Source organism: Convolutriloba macropyga, chromosome 15, assembly GCF_964194025.1.
Source record: "Convolutriloba macropyga chromosome 15, txConMacr16.3, whole genome shotgun sequence".
Classification (NCBI taxonomy): domain Eukaryota; kingdom Metazoa; phylum Xenacoelomorpha; order Acoela; family Convolutidae; genus Convolutriloba; species Convolutriloba macropyga.
The window spans coordinates 36,000,913-36,021,072 of NC_134482.1; the positions used below are offsets into that span (position 1 = coordinate 36,000,913).

Below are 20,160 nucleotides of genomic sequence, written 5' to 3' on the forward strand. Positions count from 1 at the left end.
AAAAAATGCGCCAAGTTTGATATCACCTTTTTTGCTTAAAATCCTAACAGCGGCAGTGAATAACCTATAATTACGTCTTTTGAAGCCTCTTGTTGAGCTTAAAGAGCTCAGGTATGTTTAATTGCTCTTGAACGGAGCACATAGCAATTATTGTAAACGTGTTGGTCTTTTTAATGAAAATTTCTCGCTTGATCGTTTTTGCGCTTTTCTTCTAGAATATTCGTTGACTTCTCAAGTAACTTTTGCACACTTTCGTTCTTCATTTTTGAGTGATCTCTATTATTCTCGCTCCGAAGTAAAGCTTGTTGCTAAATTATTGCATATTGCATATTGCACCATAGCAACAAGCAGGCACTGATAGACGAGTTGGCAGTGCTTCTGATGAGAGATCGTCAGGTCCATGGTTTGAATCCCGGCGTGGTAAACTGTTTTTGCACCCATAAAGAAAAATTAATCTAGGCTACAGCCCCTGAATTAAATTACCTCACCTGTCGTTCAATAGCAATTCTTCCGACATTAGTCGAATTATGTTTCATTAATAGCTGCGGTAGCGATGGCTGAGTAGAGCTATTATTTTTTATAGCTGCAAAGCTGTAAGCTGAGCGGAGCTATATTGTGGTGCTCTTGGTTTTTTCCAATTCAAAGAATTTGAATTGTATTCGGGCGCTGTCTTTTTTTTAAGATCTGTTCACACATTTTCATGATTTTTGAAGTCAAATTGGAGTAGTGACTTTGGTCACGCCGAAACAGGAAGTGGAGCGGTAAAGCGAGTGGTTTTGTGGCTTGAAATTTTTTCGCTCTAATTTAAAAGTAGAGTGGGAAAACGGTGTTTGAATAAAAATTCGCTTTCTCGCTAGTGGTTTTTTTGTTCACATGCGGCAATTTCACTTTGATTTTTTATAGTTTTTTCGATTATTTGGATCGGATTTTTTTTCTAAATGGTTTTCACAATCCATTCATAGTGCGGGTTTGGTCTGGACGTCAGGACTTGTCCTGCTATGTTTTTTTGCTTCGTCATCTGACGCTTTTTCGTTTTACATTTGTTACACAGAAAAGCTGAAGTCAAATTTTCTGAATGACTTCTTCCTCTCACTAACGGCTTTTTTCGCGCGTGACGTCATTTCTCATTCTCTCTAGCAAAGGTTTTAAATTCATTTGCGAGATTAGATTTTGATCATACGTGACTTACCTCACTCAATAAAGGTACTTTTGCACTTTAAAACTCAAGTTTAATTTGAATTAGTTTAAGGTCAAGGGAACTCATGTGCAGTAAAGTTTCCTAATAAAAGGCTTCTGCGGAATGAAGTTTAACAAGCTTTATTAGTTTATAGCTGAATGTTTTTTACCTGGCTTTTTGAGCGGCGTTGATTTTTTTTCGATTTAGATCTGTATCTGTTTCTATCTCCATTATACGGCACGCAAGTCTATTCTTTCGCAGCTAATCCGGCAATATGCCGGCTATATTTTTTGTTGCAACTATATTGACGTCACGCGGACTTCAAATTAGCCTTTGTGTGCTCATTATGGCCGTTTTAGACTTGTTCTCTTCGGACGTCAATTTTCTTTCTTTTGTTTATCTTCTGTTCATGCAAGTGAATAAATTGTTAGCCACACGACTTGCCGCTTTCTCAAAATGGCCTTTCCTCAGCTTCAAATTGACTGAAGTTTTCTTTAATCGGAGGAGTCAAGGTCTTCTCAATCGCTTTGAATATTGTAAATGCATCACAACAATTAATAGAAAAAACGATCATTTTGAAAGCTTGTTTAGGTCTAATTTTTTCTTTAATTTTGAGATTTCGTGCTGCTGAAAATGTCGCAGCTGAATTCTGTTAACAGTAGCGAGATAATGGGTTTTTTAAAGTCCTCCCCATCCGCGATCATCTGGCTTCTTCATTTTTAAATGATTTCTCTCGCTCTGCTGTCGAATTAGCTGTTGAAATTAGTTGTTTTTTTTATCGGAGCTGATTTTTTCTGGTTTTTTTACCATTACATTTTTACTCCATTTTAGGACTGAGTTTTTGTGCAATGAAAATTTTGAATTGTAGGCCAGAACTTGCCCTGCTCCGTTTTTTTCTATTTCGTCGAATAAAATTTTTCGCTTTACCTGTTAACAGCTTATTCAACACTGTGCATGAAATCTTTTGACTTCTCTTGCTCATTCTGCTCAAAGTACTTTTAAACAGCAGTTGCTTAGCAAAGGAATTCTAAATGAAAGGAATCAGTCTAAAAATAAACAAATTCAGAAATAGAAAGGGGATAAACCCATAAAGCCCAGTGTTACATGCCCGTTACTTGAACTTTGTTCGTAATAGACTTAATTACCATCTCCAATGCTTATTGGTATTGATACTAGCCCCTGCGTCCTCTCACTAAAAACAGGGGCATGTCTTCAAAGTGACAGCAAAATTGTCGCATTTTTAATTTTTGTATTAATTTCAGTTGTTTCAGTTTTTCTTGTTTCTGCAATCCCAATCGTGGTTATGGGAATCAATGGCGAATATTTTCCGGCAATCTGCGGGGTATGTTTTTTCTCTTCTTGTTTCATTTCCAATTGAGGCCATTTTCTGGCAATCTGCCGGGTATGCTTTTCTCCTGTTTCAATTCCAATTGAGGCCACTTTCCAGCAATATTAAGGCTTTGTTTTTGAAGCTCAATAAGTAGCCAAATTTGATTGAGCATTTTCCCGGTAAAGTAAACGATTAGGATTAAAACTTACATTTCCTAGATTTCTGTTAAAGTAGAGAGTTCTTCAATAAGTTTTTATCAATTAGTTACTTCTTTATCTATTAGTTTTCAAGTTACTTCTTAGGCCTTTCATGGTCTAGTTCATTGGCTGGCACTAAATTTGCATTTTAATCCTTCAAATTTTTTTAAATTGTTTTTTACGCCAGCTTAAAAGCTCTTTGTTCTTTTATTTAATGGTTTTTTTGCTGATTTCCTCAGAGTGTTTCTTGTCGACTTGTTCGCTTGCATTGGAATAAATAAGGTCGATTGAGGATTTCTCATTCTAATTGAAAAAATTTTCTACGTTAAATCTTAAATTTATTTGACATATATTAGTCTAAATTAATTAAATGCATCACAACAATTAATATGAAAACGATAAGTTTGGTAGCCTGTTTAGGTCTAATTTTTTTCTTTATTTTTGAGACTTCGTGCTTAAAAAGTTGTCGCAGCTGATTTCTGTTTGCTAGCAGCGGCGAAAGATATTGGGTTTTTTTAAGTCGTCCCCATCCTCGATCATTTGGCTGCTTCATTTTAAATTGATTTCTACCGCTCTTTTGTCGAATTTGTCTGCGGTGTGATGAGTTAGTTTCTGACTTACCTCACTCAGAAAAGTTGTTGCATTCCGTTGATGGAATTTAATTTTAGCACACAACGATAGTCAATTAGGTACTAAAACCGAGCCGGAAACTTTAGTGATCTAATAAGTAGCTGTCAATTTATTAATGAGTGCCCTCAGCTTCTCAGCCGGCTATTATAGCGCACCTATTTTTTTTACAATTCAAACAATTTGAATTGTATTTAGGTGCTGTTTTTTTTAAAGATCTGTTCACACATTTTGATGATTTTCGAAGTCAATTTGGATTAGTGATTTTGGTCATGCCGGAAGAGGAAGTAGAGCAAAAAAGCTAGTGAATTTTCTTAACTCGTTGAAGTAGAGTGAGAAAACAGCGTTTGAACAAAAATTTGTTTTCTCGCTAGCGGTTTTCATATCCGGCATTTTGACAATGATATTGGCTGTTTTTTATCGGAGCTGTTTTTTTCTAGTTTTTATTATAGGACTAAGTTTTTGTTCAATGAAAATCTTGAATTGTAGGCCAGGACTTGCCCTGCTCCGTTTTTTTCTTTTCCGTCGAATAAAAATTTTCGCTATACCTGTTAACAGCTTATTAAACATTGTGCATGAAATCTTTGACTTCTCTTGCTCATTCTGCTCAAAGTACTTTTAAACAGCAGTTGCTTAGCAAAGGAATTCAAAATGAAAGGAATCAGTCTAAAAATAAACAAATTCAGAAATAGAAAGGGGATAAACCCATAAAGCCCAGTGTTACATGCCCGTTACTTGACCTTTGTTCGTAATAGACTCAATTAACATCTCCAATGGTTATTGGTATTGATACTAGCCCCTGCGTCCTCTCACTAAAAACAGGGGCATGTCTAACTACAAATTGACAGCAAAGTTGTTCGCATTTTTAATTTGTATTAAAGTCAGTTGTTTCAGTTTTTCTTATTCTTTCAATCCCAATCGTGGTTATGGGAATCAATGGCGACTATTTTCCGGCAATCTGCGGGGTATGTTTTTTCTCTTCTTGTTTCATTTCCAATTGAGGCCATTTTCCGGCAATCTGCCGGGTATGTTTTTCTTGTTTCAATTCCAATTGAGGCCATTTTCCAGCAATATTAAGGCTTTGTTTTTGAAGCTCAATAAGTAGCCAAATTTGATTGAGCATTTTCCCGCTAATGTAAACGATTAGGATAAAAACTTACATTTCCTAGATTTCTGTTAAAGTAGAGAGTTCTTCAATAAGTTTTTATCGATTAGTTACTTCTTTATCAATTAGTTTTTATTTTACTTCTTAGTCGTTTCATGGTCTAGTTTATTGGCCGGCACTAAATTTGCATTGTTTTAATCCTTCGTCAAAATTTTGTATTAAAATTGTTTGTTTACGCCACCTTAAAAGCTCTTTGTTCTTTTAATTAATGGATTTTTTGCTGATTTCCGCAGAGTTTTTTTTGTCGACTTGTTCGCTTGCATTGGAATAAATAAGGTCGATTGAGGATTTCTCCTTCTGATTGAAAAAATGTTCTACGTAAAATCTTCGAATTCTTTAATAGGTTTTTAATTGTTCTCAAACGAAGTTTGTAGCAATTATATTAGTCGTGTCGGTCTATTTTATGCGATTTTTCGCTGGACCAATTTTTTGTTTGACGCTTTTGACTTTTCGTCCTCAAAAACGGGATAAACAGGTAGCGCCCAGCGGGCATTAAGTGCTCTTAGAGCCTTTCAGCTCTGTTTCAGCTCAAACTGTTTTGGAGACTTATACTTATGGTGTGAAGGGTGGTTCTTAGACGTTGAAGACACCCCCCACTGTTGACCCCCCTATTGCTCCCACCCCTCACCGCACTGTTGCACTCCCCACCCCGGTGTTGCCCCCAATCAGCCCCCGGTGCATCGATTTTGATATATTTTGCTTTTTTTCAAGTTTTTCTAAAATTTTTGTCGGTTTTTAGTTTTTTTTCAGCCTTAAGAGCCAAGGAACTCTCTAGGATTTGAAGAAAGGTTACTGAATAGTTTGTAGATTAAACCGAATGTCTTGCAAGATTTTAACATCACAAATTTTATCATATTTTTGATATTTTTGCGATTTTTCCAATTTTTTTTATAATTTATAGTCATTATTCAGATTTTTTGAGCCTCAAGGGTCATAAAAGCCCCAGTTGGGGTTTGATAAGTTACTGGAAAATTTTTGTTGGTCATGGATTAATTTTCTACTTTTTGATATCACAGGTTATAGCAATTTGTTTTTATAAAACATGCAATTTAATGTTTTGTGAATTTTTTTTTGTCATTTTTTAGGTTTATCTAGCCTCAAGAACCACGGAATTTCCTCTAGTGTTTGAGAATATGTTACTGCATAGTTTGTAGATGTAATGGAATGATCTTCAAGATTTTAATATCACGAATTTAAGAAATTTTTAAAAATATTTGCAGTTTTTCATGTTTTTGATTTTTTTCCGGCAAAGGAGGCCCTGGGGCCTCCTCCAAGTTTGATAATAAGCTGCTGAATAGTTTCTAGAGTTAATGGGATTGCGATCAACATTTTTAATGAGTCCATTTTTTAGTAATATTTAGATAAAATTTAAACTTTTCAAATTTTTGGAATATATTCCTGTCTCGTTCTCTCTTTCGGTTGGGCTTCTTTTCCTTCTCTTTCTCGTTCACGTTTTATCTCTTTTTTTGTTGATTCCGCACTTCAGCTGCTGTTTTGTGGCGTAATGTCACCATCTCTTATCCTCATTATCAATGAGTTATAGTTGAAATCAAATATATTAATCCTGTTTGTCTTTTATGCAATTTTTTGCGTGGCCAATTTTTCGTCTGACTCATTTGACTTTCGTATTCAGAAACGGGATAAAGATGTAGCTCCCTGAGGTCACTAAATCGTGGCTAGCTGTTGACAAAGCCAACCGCTCGCCGGTCGTTTGAGAGCAATTCGCCCGACGTTAGTCGGTTATGTTTTTATTTGCTCTCAAACAAAGTTTGCAGCAATTTTGTTAATGGTGTGGTTTTTCTTATGCGGTTTTTTCACTTGACCGATTTGTCTTCTGACCCTTTTGACTTTTCGTCCTCAAAACTGATGGGATAAACAGGCAACGCCCGGAGGGCTTTAAGTTCTCTAAAAGCCGTTCGGCTCACTAGTCTCTAAGTAGGCAACTCACCGCGACTGTTTAAAAGACAAAGTTTAAGGGAGCGGTTCGTCCACCGCCCCAACCACCTCACCATCTCCCCCTCCCCTTAATTTACCATCCACGATTCCCCCCCCCCCCCCCCCCCCCGCCACACACACACACACACGCACACACACACACACACACACACACACAATTCACCCCCCCATCCTTACCCACTGCGCATCGTTCCACCCGTAACCCAGCGCACTGGACCTCCCTCCCCCGTGCCCACCGCCCCCATGAGCTTGCTAATTAAGATTAAAACTAATCGGGTCCTTTATAGAGCTCCTTCGACTGCATTTTGTTTCTGAACTAAGTTTGAAGCTGCCATTGTAATAGCAAGTATACACCGTATTTGTAATAGCAAGTAAACAGTATACACCGTTTATTTTTGTTGGGTCTTATATTTTTCCGCGCTCTTGATCGATTTGACTTCTCGAATGTCTTCACGCTTGACTCCGTGATTTCTTGCTCTTATTCGGAATTTTGAGCCGCTCCGAATCTACTGGGGGTCTAAAATCAGCTTTCATGACACCATTTGAAGTTCTTTATTTTTGTATGATGTTGTCCTTCCGTTCCGTGCTCAGTTAAATTTAGACCCCACTGGTTGTTTGAGAAAGAAAGAAAGAAAGAATAAATTCCTCCTTTTTTATGATAAAATAAATCAATTTAAATCAACAATTTAATTACTTACATTATTATCAACATTATTACATATCATAATAACAAAAGATATCTAGGAGAGGACAGAAAGACGGGGCTATTAAACCCACCTAGTATCTGCCCTGGCTAAAATTAAATAGTTAAGAAGAGAAAAAAACGATAATTAAATTTTTTTTGATAATGAAAAACAGAATAAAAATTTTAAAAAATACGGTTTTTAAGCTCAAAACGATAAATTTTCAAAAACTCTATACCTACTACGCTAACACTGTATGCTGTGTCTCTATTTCTGAGAGTGACGCTGATTCCTGGCAAATATAAATAAACGAAATTCAAAATATATTTTTATTTCTGCAATTCGATTTTCTTCGTCGATTTTCTATGTGTAATCTTCGTTATTTTCCAAAAAATAATACCATTTTTGAGGCGTCGGAACTTACGAAGTAAGTGCCGGAACAATTTTTGAATAGAGTTCAAGGAAAACAAAAAATTGTAAAAAAAATATTATTTTGAGGGTGGGTAAGGAAAAAATTACTTAAAAATGTAGGATACCAGCTCATCGTTATTCAGCAATTAACTTTCTTTAAATTTATGATAAAATTGCAATATTTGTTGCCAATTTTCGTTTTCAATGTCTTGTGCTAGAACTTCATTCTTTCCCAGTGTGTTAAATAACCTTGCACAACGATATGAAATAGAGGAGCGCTCAAACTGCGTTTTAAAGGAGGGATGCTTTAGGTAGTTTTTGGTAGATCTTCTGGTGTTTCTGGTACTATGCTCATGCTCAAAGAGTTCATTTAGATAAGTTTCGCTATGCATCTTTTCCAATGATTTCAGGACAAGTTTCAGCAGCTCATAAATGTGAAACTCGAATACTGTTAGTAATGTATTAGAGATAAAAATGTCACTACAACTATCTGACAATTTCCTGAAATAAATGAATTTTAATTTTTTTTCTGCAGAATGTAGATAGGTAGAAGCGACGAGTAACTGCAGCAGACATATACCAAAATACCGTATTGAATTATTGGGTTAACGTTGCTTCGATAGTAATCAATTAGCTGTTTTCGGGGTACATAGTGACGCAGCTTGCTTATAATACCACACTGTTTTTAGAGTCTTCTCTTAATATTAGAGTCTTCTCTATTCATATGTGATTGAAACTTAATTTACTTTCTACAGAGATACTTACAAAGATTACGAACTTCAATAAAAACATCATCAAACTTAAACAAGACTTCTTCCGCCGTTTTGAGCAATTTTACCTGCTTCGTTTCAAGACGTTGCAAGTAAATGCAGCACAAAAAATTATTTTGTGGCGTGAAATGTCTGAACTCCATTTTGTAAAAGAAAAAAATTGTGTTTTTCGGAAATTTTCATTATGGGTATACTCACTGAGTTGTATCCGGAGTTCTAGCTGAACCATTTGTTTCGTGTTGCCAATTTCCAAATGTTTTAATATTTTCCTTAAATCTACACTAGTCTAGATTTGTTTTTTTCATTGTGTTCAGTTCTCATTTAAAGAGCTGCTGCTCAGCAAGTCAATTTTATTCAATTCTGAAACGGGATAAATCTATTAAGGAGGGTTCTTAATACTCATAATTTAAGGAAATGAAGCAGAAAGCTAGTTTTGTGTAAAAATTTTGAACTCTCTCAGAAATGAGATTTCTCAGAAATTTAGAGCATGAGTCGGACTGAATGAGTTGCTTCCCGAGTTTAATTTAGGTTTTCATCTAGTGAATTATCCATTTTTTTGTTATTGACTTCACATGATTGCGTTCAATATTTTGCTTAAAAGCTTTTGACTATTCTAGGGTAGATTCGTTATTCTCACTGCGATCAATTCTGATTTAAGGAGCTGTTGCTAAGCAAGTCTAACTCAATGTAGAAGCACCACAAACCCATAGAGGAGGATTAATACCCATTATTTGGTCCGTTTTTACACGGTCATTGACACCGAAGACACTGTAATTTTTTTACCTCTTGTTCTGTATCCTCCCTTTTGATCCCAATTGAAGCCATAGGAATTAATGGTGGCTATTTTTTGGTTATTCTGTTGGCTGTTTTTGCATTCAGTTTTATTTATCAGCTTGATCGTAAGTGTCAGATAATTGGCACCAAATAGAATCGCTTATATTAGTTTGTCGAGGGATGCATATTGGAGCTTACTTGATTTTTATAGCCGCCAAGGGGAATAACTGTTAAAAGGTTATCTTGCAAAATGTTGCCATATTATGGATTAAGTTTGCAAGCATCGTTTTCTTAAGATTTTTTCGGATTGAATTAGCGAACATGCAAGCTGTCACATAACGTCAATCAAGTCTGAGCAGGGTACGCGCCTAGGATGTCGTAGCTTGCATATCAAACATGTGAGCTTGAAAATTTCGAATTGATTGATCTTGCAAAATCGTTGTCACACCTTTGTCATGTTAATTTTGTTTTAGAGATAGCCTGTGATTTGAGGAATGTGATTTTGGAGTATGCTGGCGAATCGGAGTACTATTACGACCCTAGAAAATTGGAAAGTGAATCGTGTGTTTGCCCTGAGGCGTACAACGGCAAAAGTTGTGAATTTTGCTCTGCAGGTGAATAAATACAATTTTAACATTTATTGTTTCGATTCACACTTTTGAACTTGCCTAATAAAACTTTTGGAAATTAATTGACCACTCAGGAGTGTCAAGGAAGACTTCAATTGTTTTAATGAGTTACTGCGTGGAGATATTGGATATAATCGGTTTTACAACCCTCTCAGAATAGAGAAGATTTGAAGTATCTACTTTTTCTCGAATATAATGTTGATATACGTTTTTGATTTTAGGCTTCAGAAGATTGAATCCGGATATGGGCCAGCTTAGCGAGTGTGTAAAATGTGATTGCAACAGTCATGCGTCAGATTGCGATCCTCTTACCGGTGAGTCTGAATCTGTTTCTTTCCTCAAGTAAGCAAAAATTTTTGTTTCCATCAGATTTTGTTAGCTCAGCCGGCGGTTTCTGGACTGATCGTGTTTTAAAACCTACGAATAGGTTGGGTTGCCTGATTTTGCACAGAATGATCTCACCCCATTATCCACAAATTATCGAAAGCAAAAAGATTTATTCAACGTGTGAATTTTGAAGTTGGATAAGCTACTGAAAAGGGCTTCTTAAAATAAGCTATGACAATTCAACTAGTAATACGCTTTAAAGAAAGCTAATTTTTTAGAGCAGCCAGAAACTTTTAACATTGTGAATAAAATTTGTCGTTGCATCATTTTCCAGCTGTTTAAAAAAATCATTTTATCTCTTTAAGGCGTTGGGATTATAGAGATATTGCAGTTAAATATGTGAAAAAATCTTGATGCATATACAAATTTTTAGAAATGGTTTTATTCAGTCGTCGTGTCTTCTTAAAATCTATACTGAACAATATATTATTTGAATAACTTAAACTGATAAGAAGAACAGTTAACAATCCATAAACAAAACGGTATTTTCACGGTACTCACAACCGTTCATATTTTAAAATATGAGAACTATAAAAGGTTTTTTGTAATTAATTGCTCTCGAACAAAGATTGTGGCAATTATGAGACCTGTGGTCTTTCTTTTTTTGCAATTTTTCGTCTCACCTATTTGACGTTTCGGCCTCGTAAAGCGTTTCATCAGTCCAGCCTTGTCTGTTTTTTACTTTTGATGGAGCTTCTTCAAGTCTTCCAGTTAGCATTTTTGTTTCTCAGTTCTACTCCCAACAAAAAGCTCTTATATTTGGAAAAAAGTTTTTGTAACGGTTTTTGGTAAGCATTTTGATTAGTAGCTGCTGTCGGCTCCTCCACGGCTAGTACTTAGGTGATCTCTTTTCTTAATTCGTTTTTTTTCGTTTCACATAAGTCACTACTTTCACTTATTCCGTAGCTTTTTTATAACTTTTTTGCTCAAATCATGTTTTATTTCACCTAGGTTAAGTGAATATATGCTGAATGATTCCAATTATTTTCATTTTATCAAGTTGAGCTGCTGAATTTTTTCAAGTATTTTTAATAGCAATCTAACAAAGCAATTTTTGTAATAAACGTATGTCTTTTTTGCAAGGGTGTCGCTTGACGCTTTTGCGCGTTTGTTCTAGAATATTCTTTGGACTTCTTAAGAGACTTTTTCACGATCCACTTCCTCATTTTTGAGTGATTTTAACTGCTGATTGTTGGTAGAATAAAAGCGATTGTTAGCTATTGAATTTCAAAGCTTAGTGGTTATGATGACTGACTTTTATTCTTGAGGTCTCGGGTGGGAACCCGCATGAGATCCAATTTTTGCACGCATAAAACATCTCTAAGCTACGCCCCTCGAAATCAAATAGCCCCCGTCTGTCGTTTGAGAGCAATTCATTCGACCCTCGTTGTTTTATGCTTGCAAAGTTGTGGGCGATGATATGATAATTTGCACTTTTTTCGTTAAAACTAGCGTGAAATTAGCCATTTTTGCCAGAGCTGCTAATACTTCTCAAGAGAACTTTCCTGAAACATCTTTCCTTAGCTTTCCGTAGTACAATTTTGGCTATTTAAGCCTCAGCTGTTTAGCAACAGCATTTGCTTTGAAACTGCAGTTCCTTCGTTTTGTTTCGCTAATTGAAATTGATGTAAGGCAGTTTTCTCGTCATTTTTTTTATTGGTTATAAGACTTCGGCACTCTTTTTATAAAAATGGTTTTTAAATTTTTAAGTTTTAAGCGTCTTTTCGTCTTTGTTTCTGTCATTTAGTCCTATAATTGAACGGTCGTGTTGAGGCCTGTTGTATCCTGTTTATGATTTTAATGGCTTGAACTTCTGTAGTTTTGAACTTTTTTAGTTTTTACTAATTGTTAATTATTTACTCCTACCATTTAATTCATTACTGACAGATCTTTTATGGTTTCTAATGAAGAATGCGTGAACATATGTACTGTTTTCTGTTAATACCTGATGCTTTTCATGACGAAATTATTTGTTTCGAAAACTAATTGAGTTTCCTATTTTAGCCTTTTTGTTCTTTTTTGTCGACTTGCATCTTAGTCTCAGAATGACCGGAAGCGTATGTTTTCTGAAAACATAGTCAATCTGAAAGGCCCTATTATTAATTGCTCTTGAACGCAGTTCATAGCAATTATTGTAAACGTGTGTCTTGTTTTTATGCAAATTTTTTGCTTGACATTTTTGCGCTTTTCTAGAACATTCTTTGACTTCTCAAGTGACTTTTTCACGCTTTCGTTCATCATTTTTGAGTGATCTCTAGTGCTCCAAAGTAAAGCTTGTTGCTAATACAAAGTCGGCTGCAGCATAGGAAGATTAAGTGACTCATAGCGCAGTGGTTAGTGAGGGTGGCCATGGATCGGGAGGTCAGTGGTTCGAATCCCGGTGGGGTCGAGGTTTTTTGCACCCATAAAGAAAAATTAATTTATACTAAAGACCATGAATTAAATTGCCTCGCCTGTCGTTCAAGAGCAATTCTTCCGACATTTGTCGGTTTATGTTTTAACTTATGGTTTTCTGAATTCGACACTTTTTTTAGAAAATAGTAGCTTTGCTCGTAATTTTGTTTTTGTTGTCTTTCTAATAGTAATATTCTTACTAAAAAGTTGCCTCATTGGCAACTTATTGTGGTCAGATTTTTTATAGTTTTTCTTTTTAATAGGCTATTGTTTTGGCCTCTGAACGGCTATTTTTTAGGCCCTCTCCTTTTCTGGTTTACTATTTGCTTTACTTTTTGATCACGTTTTACATAAGTCAACAATTTTCACTGTTGACTTCTGACTTAATTCACTCTCACTGTTTCAACTTAACGGGTTTTAGTTTCCTTCGCGAATTGGATTATGCATTGTGGCCAAAACTGGCAAAATCAAAAGAGCAAAACAAAAGAAACTGGATAAACCGATAAAAGCCGGTCATTAAGTCATTGAGTATTACGCTATGAAAGTTTATTAGTTTGCTAGCTGACATTGGTATTAAGATAGTTAGCGTTCTGTTTAGAAGCTGAATTAGGTATTGTTTTAGAACACTTTTTGACACGAAAAAAAAAACAAAAATCACGACGCCAAATTATAACAATTTTGACACTAAAAAAAACAAAGAAAAATTTTGTCGGTTTCTGTATTTGTTTTTTTTCTTTTTCTGTTTCAATCCCGATGTGCTTCAAGCGCGGCAACGGTGGCTATGTTTTTGGCAATCTGCCGGCTATGTTTTCAAATTGAACTCATTGATATTAACTGAGACCCCATTAATTATTTGAAAATTTGTGGTTTTTTATTTGTTTTCATTTGTTTTTCAGTTGCCTTGCTCTCTTTTGCCGCTTTCGCTTAGTCAAATTAAGAAACGTTTTTAGCTGCTCTCTAACTTTAAATGGTCTGGAGGGTTTATGATTTTGTTCCAATAAGTTAGGAGGCCAGTATTTTTTGCGAGTATTGCGATATATCTTTTTGTCCTTTTCGCTAATTTTCACCTTTCGACAAAAAAACGTTTAGGATGAACGTCCAAACGTGGATTTTGTTTTTGACACTTTCGGAGACATTGGTTCTTGCATGCAATTCTTTTTTTACAGGTTTTCTGCTTTTTGCGTTATTAGGTAATTTTGTTTGTTGACTATCAAAGATTTTGTTCCTTAAAATTGTTAATCAAGTCTTCAGTTTCTTATTTTCTTTTTGTAATTCTGGAACTGACCTGCTTTTTTAGTTCGTCATCTTCCTCGATTTATGTTACGACAATCTGATCACGCGTCAGAAATCAAAATTCAACTTTTTTCAGTTACCTCTACTGGAGAGCAGCTAATTTTTAGAGAGCAGCGGTTACCTCAACATGACCTTGTTCGTTTTTTTATTATGAAATTGTTTTTGGGGTCAATTTCTGTCATATGTTAGCATATGACTTATCTCAGTCAGTAAATTGTATTCTGCACCCGTTGATTAAATCTAAATTGAGAATACGAATTATAAGTGAACTTAAGTAGAGGTCACCTTAGCTAGATATTTTTAGAGAAGGCAGTCATTCACCGAATCTATTAGTGTTTTGATGTTTTCACTTTAAATATCGGATAGAACTTCCATTCAGTATCTCATTTTTTGTTTTTGTTTGGCGAAATTAGGTGTTCATTTGATGAAATAGATTTTTGTCTGTTTGAGAAATTGTATTCGTTTTCTTTTTGAACTAAATGCTGTGGCCAAATTTCTCCCTTACTGTGAAGTAAAATTGTCAAACGTACTGGTATACACATCTGTGCTGATTTGAGAACCTATCAAGTTTCAAATTCCAAATTTCACTGTATCATTTTGAACGTTTCCGCTTCTCTGCTTCATTTGGTAGAAAAATATGCCAAGAAAGTGTATCAGCGGGGTCCGACATTGTGCGAACGCTCATTACCGAGTCTTCTGATTTCGCTTGTAAATTTAACCAATTGGTTATTAAAGTAATTTACTTGCTCGAAAAATAATGGAATCAGTTTAACATGTGAGCCATCTGTTGACATTAAATGGCTTCTGTTGCTTTTTTCGGTTGCTCTGTTACCTCTAGCTTTGTCAGTTTTGAATGAAGCGAATATAGTTGTTTGAATCAATCATACGAAAGGTATTGCAATAAGTGAATTTTGATGTTCAAAAACATCATCATTTTGATGTTCAAATAGTCACTAACACGCGAGTAGTAACAAACCTATACACCCTAGGCCACTTTTTGGCTGATTTTCCCCAAACATGTTCGATCATGCGCGCGGATAAAAATTTCTTGGCAATTAATCCCTTTTAGTTTAGGATTGTTGCCTGAATATGTAATAGACTTACCTTAACTCCATTATTTTAAGTAGACAGGTACCTTCTTTGTTTATAAGGAGTAATTACAGAAGCTGGTAAACTGTAGAGAAAACTGTTTTTACGCACGGTAAGGGAGCAATTGACTATGGGGGTATCGTGCAATGGGGGTAATGGAGTGGAAATCCCATAAAGATTATAGGGTATAGCTTTTGCATGAGAGTAATAGGTTTTAGCGGTTACATGTAGAGACGCTACTTGGTAAATTCCAGAAGTTGAAAATTACATTCCACTTATTGCATGGAGATAATAGGGTATAGTTTTACCTTGCGGATAAAACACGTAGAACTGATTTTCTGCAAGCAAATAAAAGAGCAAAGATTTGAATCAGGATAGAAGGAAACAGAATTGCATGTGGCTAATAAGGTAAACAAAGTTTGCCATGGGGAAAAAAGGGTGTAGATTGCAGCCTTTGCAATTAAGTAATGGGGTGAAGATTTGATTGGGTTTAATAGGGTAAAACATTGCATACTATTTAGCCGAACAAAATTGCCGTTGGGATAGTAAGATATAGGTTTGACTGTCGGCAAGATAAGGATAAGATTTGGAAAAAAATATTAGGATTCAGATTTGCATAGGGATAAAAAGATATAGAATTGTCTTGTTTAGAATGTGGTATAGCTTTGAATAACTACGATATAATATATACAGGAAATAATTTTGAATATCTGCACGCTCGTAACATGGTGAAGATTAGTACCAAGATTGCTTGGTTTAGTATTTTATGGAGACAAAAGGGGGTATAGATTCCAATATCTGCACACAAGTAAAAAAAAAGGAAGTGATGATTTGAATCTTGATGAAAGCTTGTAGTATCAAACAATAATTATAGAGTAAATTTTGCCAGGCAGATAGTATTGTATATAATGGATTATATGCAATTGGGGGGGGGACAAAAAGGTTGAAGATTTGGATCTGAATACTAGGGTATAGTACTGAGTGGAGGTTAAAGGTAGGTTTTATTAAGATACTGTTGTATAGAATTCAATAATAGCAAGCATGAAATTTGAGTAAACATTTGAGTCGGTAAAGTAGAGTACGGTTTTGCATGGAAGATAATAGGGTATAGTGTTGCCATTAGAGTAATATACCGGTGCCATATAATTTTTTTAAGCAAAATTTTAAACATTGGTGAACACTGAGTATTAGTTTTAGTGATATGAAGTACGAAAGAGTCATCAAAGGTCACCTGTACATCATTATTTTCCTCTCAATGTACAAGTCCTAGAGAAGATTTTCTTAAGTAAAAGTTGATCGTTTAGTAAAAACTAACACAAAACTACTTAAGAAATCATCAATTTTGCTCGCATAACATATTAATGAGTCATCAAAGATCAATTGTACAACATTTTTTTTCTCCTAATGTACAAGTCCTAGAGAAAAATTTCTTAAGGAAAAGTTGTTCCATTAGTGAAAAATAACACAAATATACTTTAAAAAACATCAATTTTGCTCTTATAACATATGTATGAGTCATCACAGGTCAATTGTACATCATTTTTTTCCTCTTAAAGTACAAGTCCTAGTGAAAAATTTCTTAAGGAAAAGTTGTCCCATTTGTGAAAAATAACACAAATATACTTTAAAAAACATCAATTTTGCTCACATAAAAATTATATGAGTCATCGAGGGTCACCTGTATATCAATTTTTTCCTCTTAATGTACAATTCCTAGAGAAAAAGTTCTAAAGGAAAAGTTGTTCCATTAGTAAAAGTTAGCTCGAAACTACTTTAAAAAACTTAAATAAAGCTCACATAAAGTATATATGAGTCAGCACAGGTCATTTGCACATCAATTTTTCCTCTTAATGTACAAGTGATAGAGAAAATCGTCTTAGGAAAATGTTGTTTAATTAGTGAAAGTTAGCTCAAAACTACTTTAAAAAACATCAATTTTGCTCTTATAACGTATATACGAGTCACCAAGGTCAATTGTACATCAATTTTTCCTCTTAATGTACAAGTGATAGAGAAAATTGTCTTAGGAAAATGTTGTTTAATTAGTGAAAGTTAACACAAAACTACTTTTAAAAAACTTAAATAAAGCTCACATAAAGTATATATGAGTCAGCACAGGTCATTTGTACATTATTTTTCCCCCTCTTAATGTAGAAGTCAGAGAAAAATTTCTTAAAAAAAGTTGTTCAATTAGTGAGAAGTAACACAGAACTACTTTAGGCAAACCTAAATACTGATCACATAAATTAAATATGAGTCATCAAAGTTCATATGTACATAAATTTCTCCTCTTAATGTACAAGTCATAGAGGAAAATTTCTTAATTAAAGTTGTTTAATTAGTGAAAGTTAACACAAAACTATTTTAAAAAACTTAAATGAAGCTCAGATAAAGTATACATGAGTAGCACAGGTCATTTGTACATTTTTTTGTTTCCTCTTAGTGTAAAAGTCAAAGAGAAAAATTTTGATAGCAAATGTTGTTTAATTAGTGAAAAGTAACAGAGAACTACTTTAGGAAAACCTAAATACTGCACACATAAAGTATATATGAGTCATCAAAGGTCATATGTACATCATTTTTTCCCTCTCAATGTACAAGTCATAAAGAAAAATTATTTGAGGAAAACTTGTTCTAATAATGAAAACAAACGCAAAACTGCTTTGAAAAATGTCAATTGCGCACACATAAAGAATATATATGAATCATAAAAGGTCCTTTTTTCCTCTTAACGTACAAGTCATAGAGAAAAACTTCTTAGGGAAAACTTACTGCTCAGTTAGTGAAAATTAATACAAAAATGTTAAAAAAAATCAATTTGTCTAACATAGTTGATATATGAGTCATCAAATGCAACTTGCACATCTTTTTTCCTCATAATGTTCAATTCATAGAGAAAAATTTCAACAATTTCAAAAAAGAGTCAAGAAAGTTCATTTGTACCTCATTTTTTCTCCTAATTTACAAATCTAGCGGAAAATTTGTTTGCTTGAGGTTGTTTCCTTAGTGAAAACTACCAATAAAATAATTAAATTTTCAGTTTCGTCCATACAAAATTTCCCAAAAGGTCATTTTTTAATACTTTTTCCTTTTAAATTACAAGTTCCAAAGAGAAATTTGTTTCCTAGCTAAAACTAAAACAATACTTGAAAAAGCATCAATTTTGTTTACATTAAGTATAAATGAGTCATCAATATTTGCTTGTGCTTCGCCCCCCCTCCTAAATATACAAGACCAGAACAAAAAAAAATTCTCATGTGAAAGTTGTTTCACGTGTCATCATGTGTCGTCTAAATTAATGTGAGAGTCATCATAAGTACATCGTTTTGCACTTAGCTTACTAGTTACAGTGAAAATTTCCTTCTATGAAGTTGTTTTGTATCTGAAAGATAACACAAAAAACATAAAATTGTATCAATTTTGCTCATAAAAGGTAAATATGAGTATATGTGAAATAAAGTGTTAAAAGTAGATCATTTCTTTTACTTAGGGAACAAGTCCTGGAGAAAAGTACAAGTAAAAAAACGTTCATTTCTGAAAATTAACGCAAGATTTTTTTGAAATGTATTAGTTTGTGTCATAAAAAATATAAAATGAGTCATAAAAAGTTTTATTGTACATCATTTTTTCCCTCTTAATGTACAAGTCGCAGTGAAAAGTTCATAAAATAAAAAACTCTTTCATTGGTGAAAATTAACAAAAAAACACTTTACTTTGCATTAGTTCTTTCCATAAAACGTATGTACGAGTCAGCTAACGTCAATGTTCATTTTATTCCACTTGAGGTACAAGTATTGGGGGAAAGTTCCTTCATTAAAAGCTTTTTCGTAAGTTAAAACTCATTCAAGACTTTTTAAAACTTTACGCAAACTAAAATGAGACTCATTTTTCCCTTCATAAAATACAAGACTCTGAGCGAAGCCTTCAGAGACTCATTTTTTTAAGAAAGTCTCGATCAATCAGCAAAAACTAACGGAAAAATTCTCAGAAGAGTATCAGTTTTGTTCGCGAAAATGTAAATGAGTCATTAAAAGTCTATTTTAAATCATTTTTCACCCTCTTAAAGTACCCAGAGATTAGATATTTAGAAAAAACTTGTTTCATTAGTGAAAACTAACATGCAAACAATTTGAAATGTATTACTGTCGGTAATGTAAATTATATATGCGTCATCAATATGTTTAATTGTACGTCATTTTTAATCCGCTCAATATACATGTCCCGGAGAAATAATTCCTAAGTAAAAGTTGATTCATGCGGAAAAATTATTTAAAATTATTTCAAAATGTATGAAGCTCGGTCATATAAACTATAAATGAGTCATTACTAGTAAACAATAAATCATTCATTATCTTTCAATGTACAAGCAGTAGAGTGAAACCTAATCAATGAAAGTTAGTATTCTGAAAAGAAAAAAATATTCAAAGGAACATCTATTTTATGCACTTACATTACATATGATTCATCCGGGCTCAGACGTACACAATCTCAGATCACATAATGTACAATAGTACGGCAATTTTTTGAAAACTTTTTTTACTAGAAAGTTGTTTTGAATGTAAATTCTTCAATGGAAACTTAAAAAATTTCACTTTTGTGCTCATTGTCGAGAAAGAAATGTTCGATTGTTTATAGTTTCCCATCTCTCAAGGTACAAGTGTTATACCAAAATATACCCTATTGATAACTTCCACCAACTCACACCAAACTGTGTTACAGATTACTATGCATGAGTTGGAATTAACCGATGTACGTCTGACTCAGTGTTAATTTTTTTTTGTATAAGTAGCTAGAAGACACCAACACTCAAGAGTTTTTCAAAAAAAGTCCGGAATTTTTTTCCAAAATTGGTAGACAAAGGATTTGTTGTTGTTGATTGTGCAAACTGGTTTTTCGTAACGTAATTATAACGAAACAAATTTACGCACTTGCAACTAAAATCATTATTTTTTTTTCTTTTTTGAAAAACGAAGCAATGAACCATGCATGCACTTAGAGTTCTATTTGGTAGGTTTTCGTGCAAGCATGGTTCATTGCTTCGTTTTTCAAAAAAGAAAAAAAATAATGATTTTAGTTGCAAGTGCGTAAATTTGTTTCGTTATAATTACGTTACGAAAAACCAGTTTGCACAATCAACAACAACAAATCCTTTGTCTACCAATTTTGGAAAAAAATTCCGGACTTTTTTTGAAAAACTCTTGAGTGTTGGTGTCTTCTAGCTACTTATACAAAAAAAATTAACACTGAGTCAGACGTACATCGGTTAATTCCAACTCAT

At 34.0% G+C, this 20,160-nt stretch overlaps 2 protein-coding genes across 2 annotated transcripts in view; both read left to right on the top strand.

The window, feature by feature from the left end:
- The window catches only part of LOC142353881 (multidrug resistance-associated protein 1-like), a 653,144-nt gene that overhangs the window by 333,666 nt on the left and 299,318 nt on the right, over nt 1-20,160 (top strand).
- LOC142354170 (laminin-like protein lam-2) overlaps nt 1-20,160 on the top strand; it is a 134,898-nt gene that overhangs the window by 21,892 nt on the left and 92,846 nt on the right. The window contains 3 exon segments of the mRNA XM_075406432.1: nt 9,564-9,704; nt 9,941-10,061; nt 18,373-18,398. Coding sequence (XP_075262547.1) covers nt 9,564-9,704; nt 9,941-10,061; nt 18,373-18,398 — 288 coding nt within the window.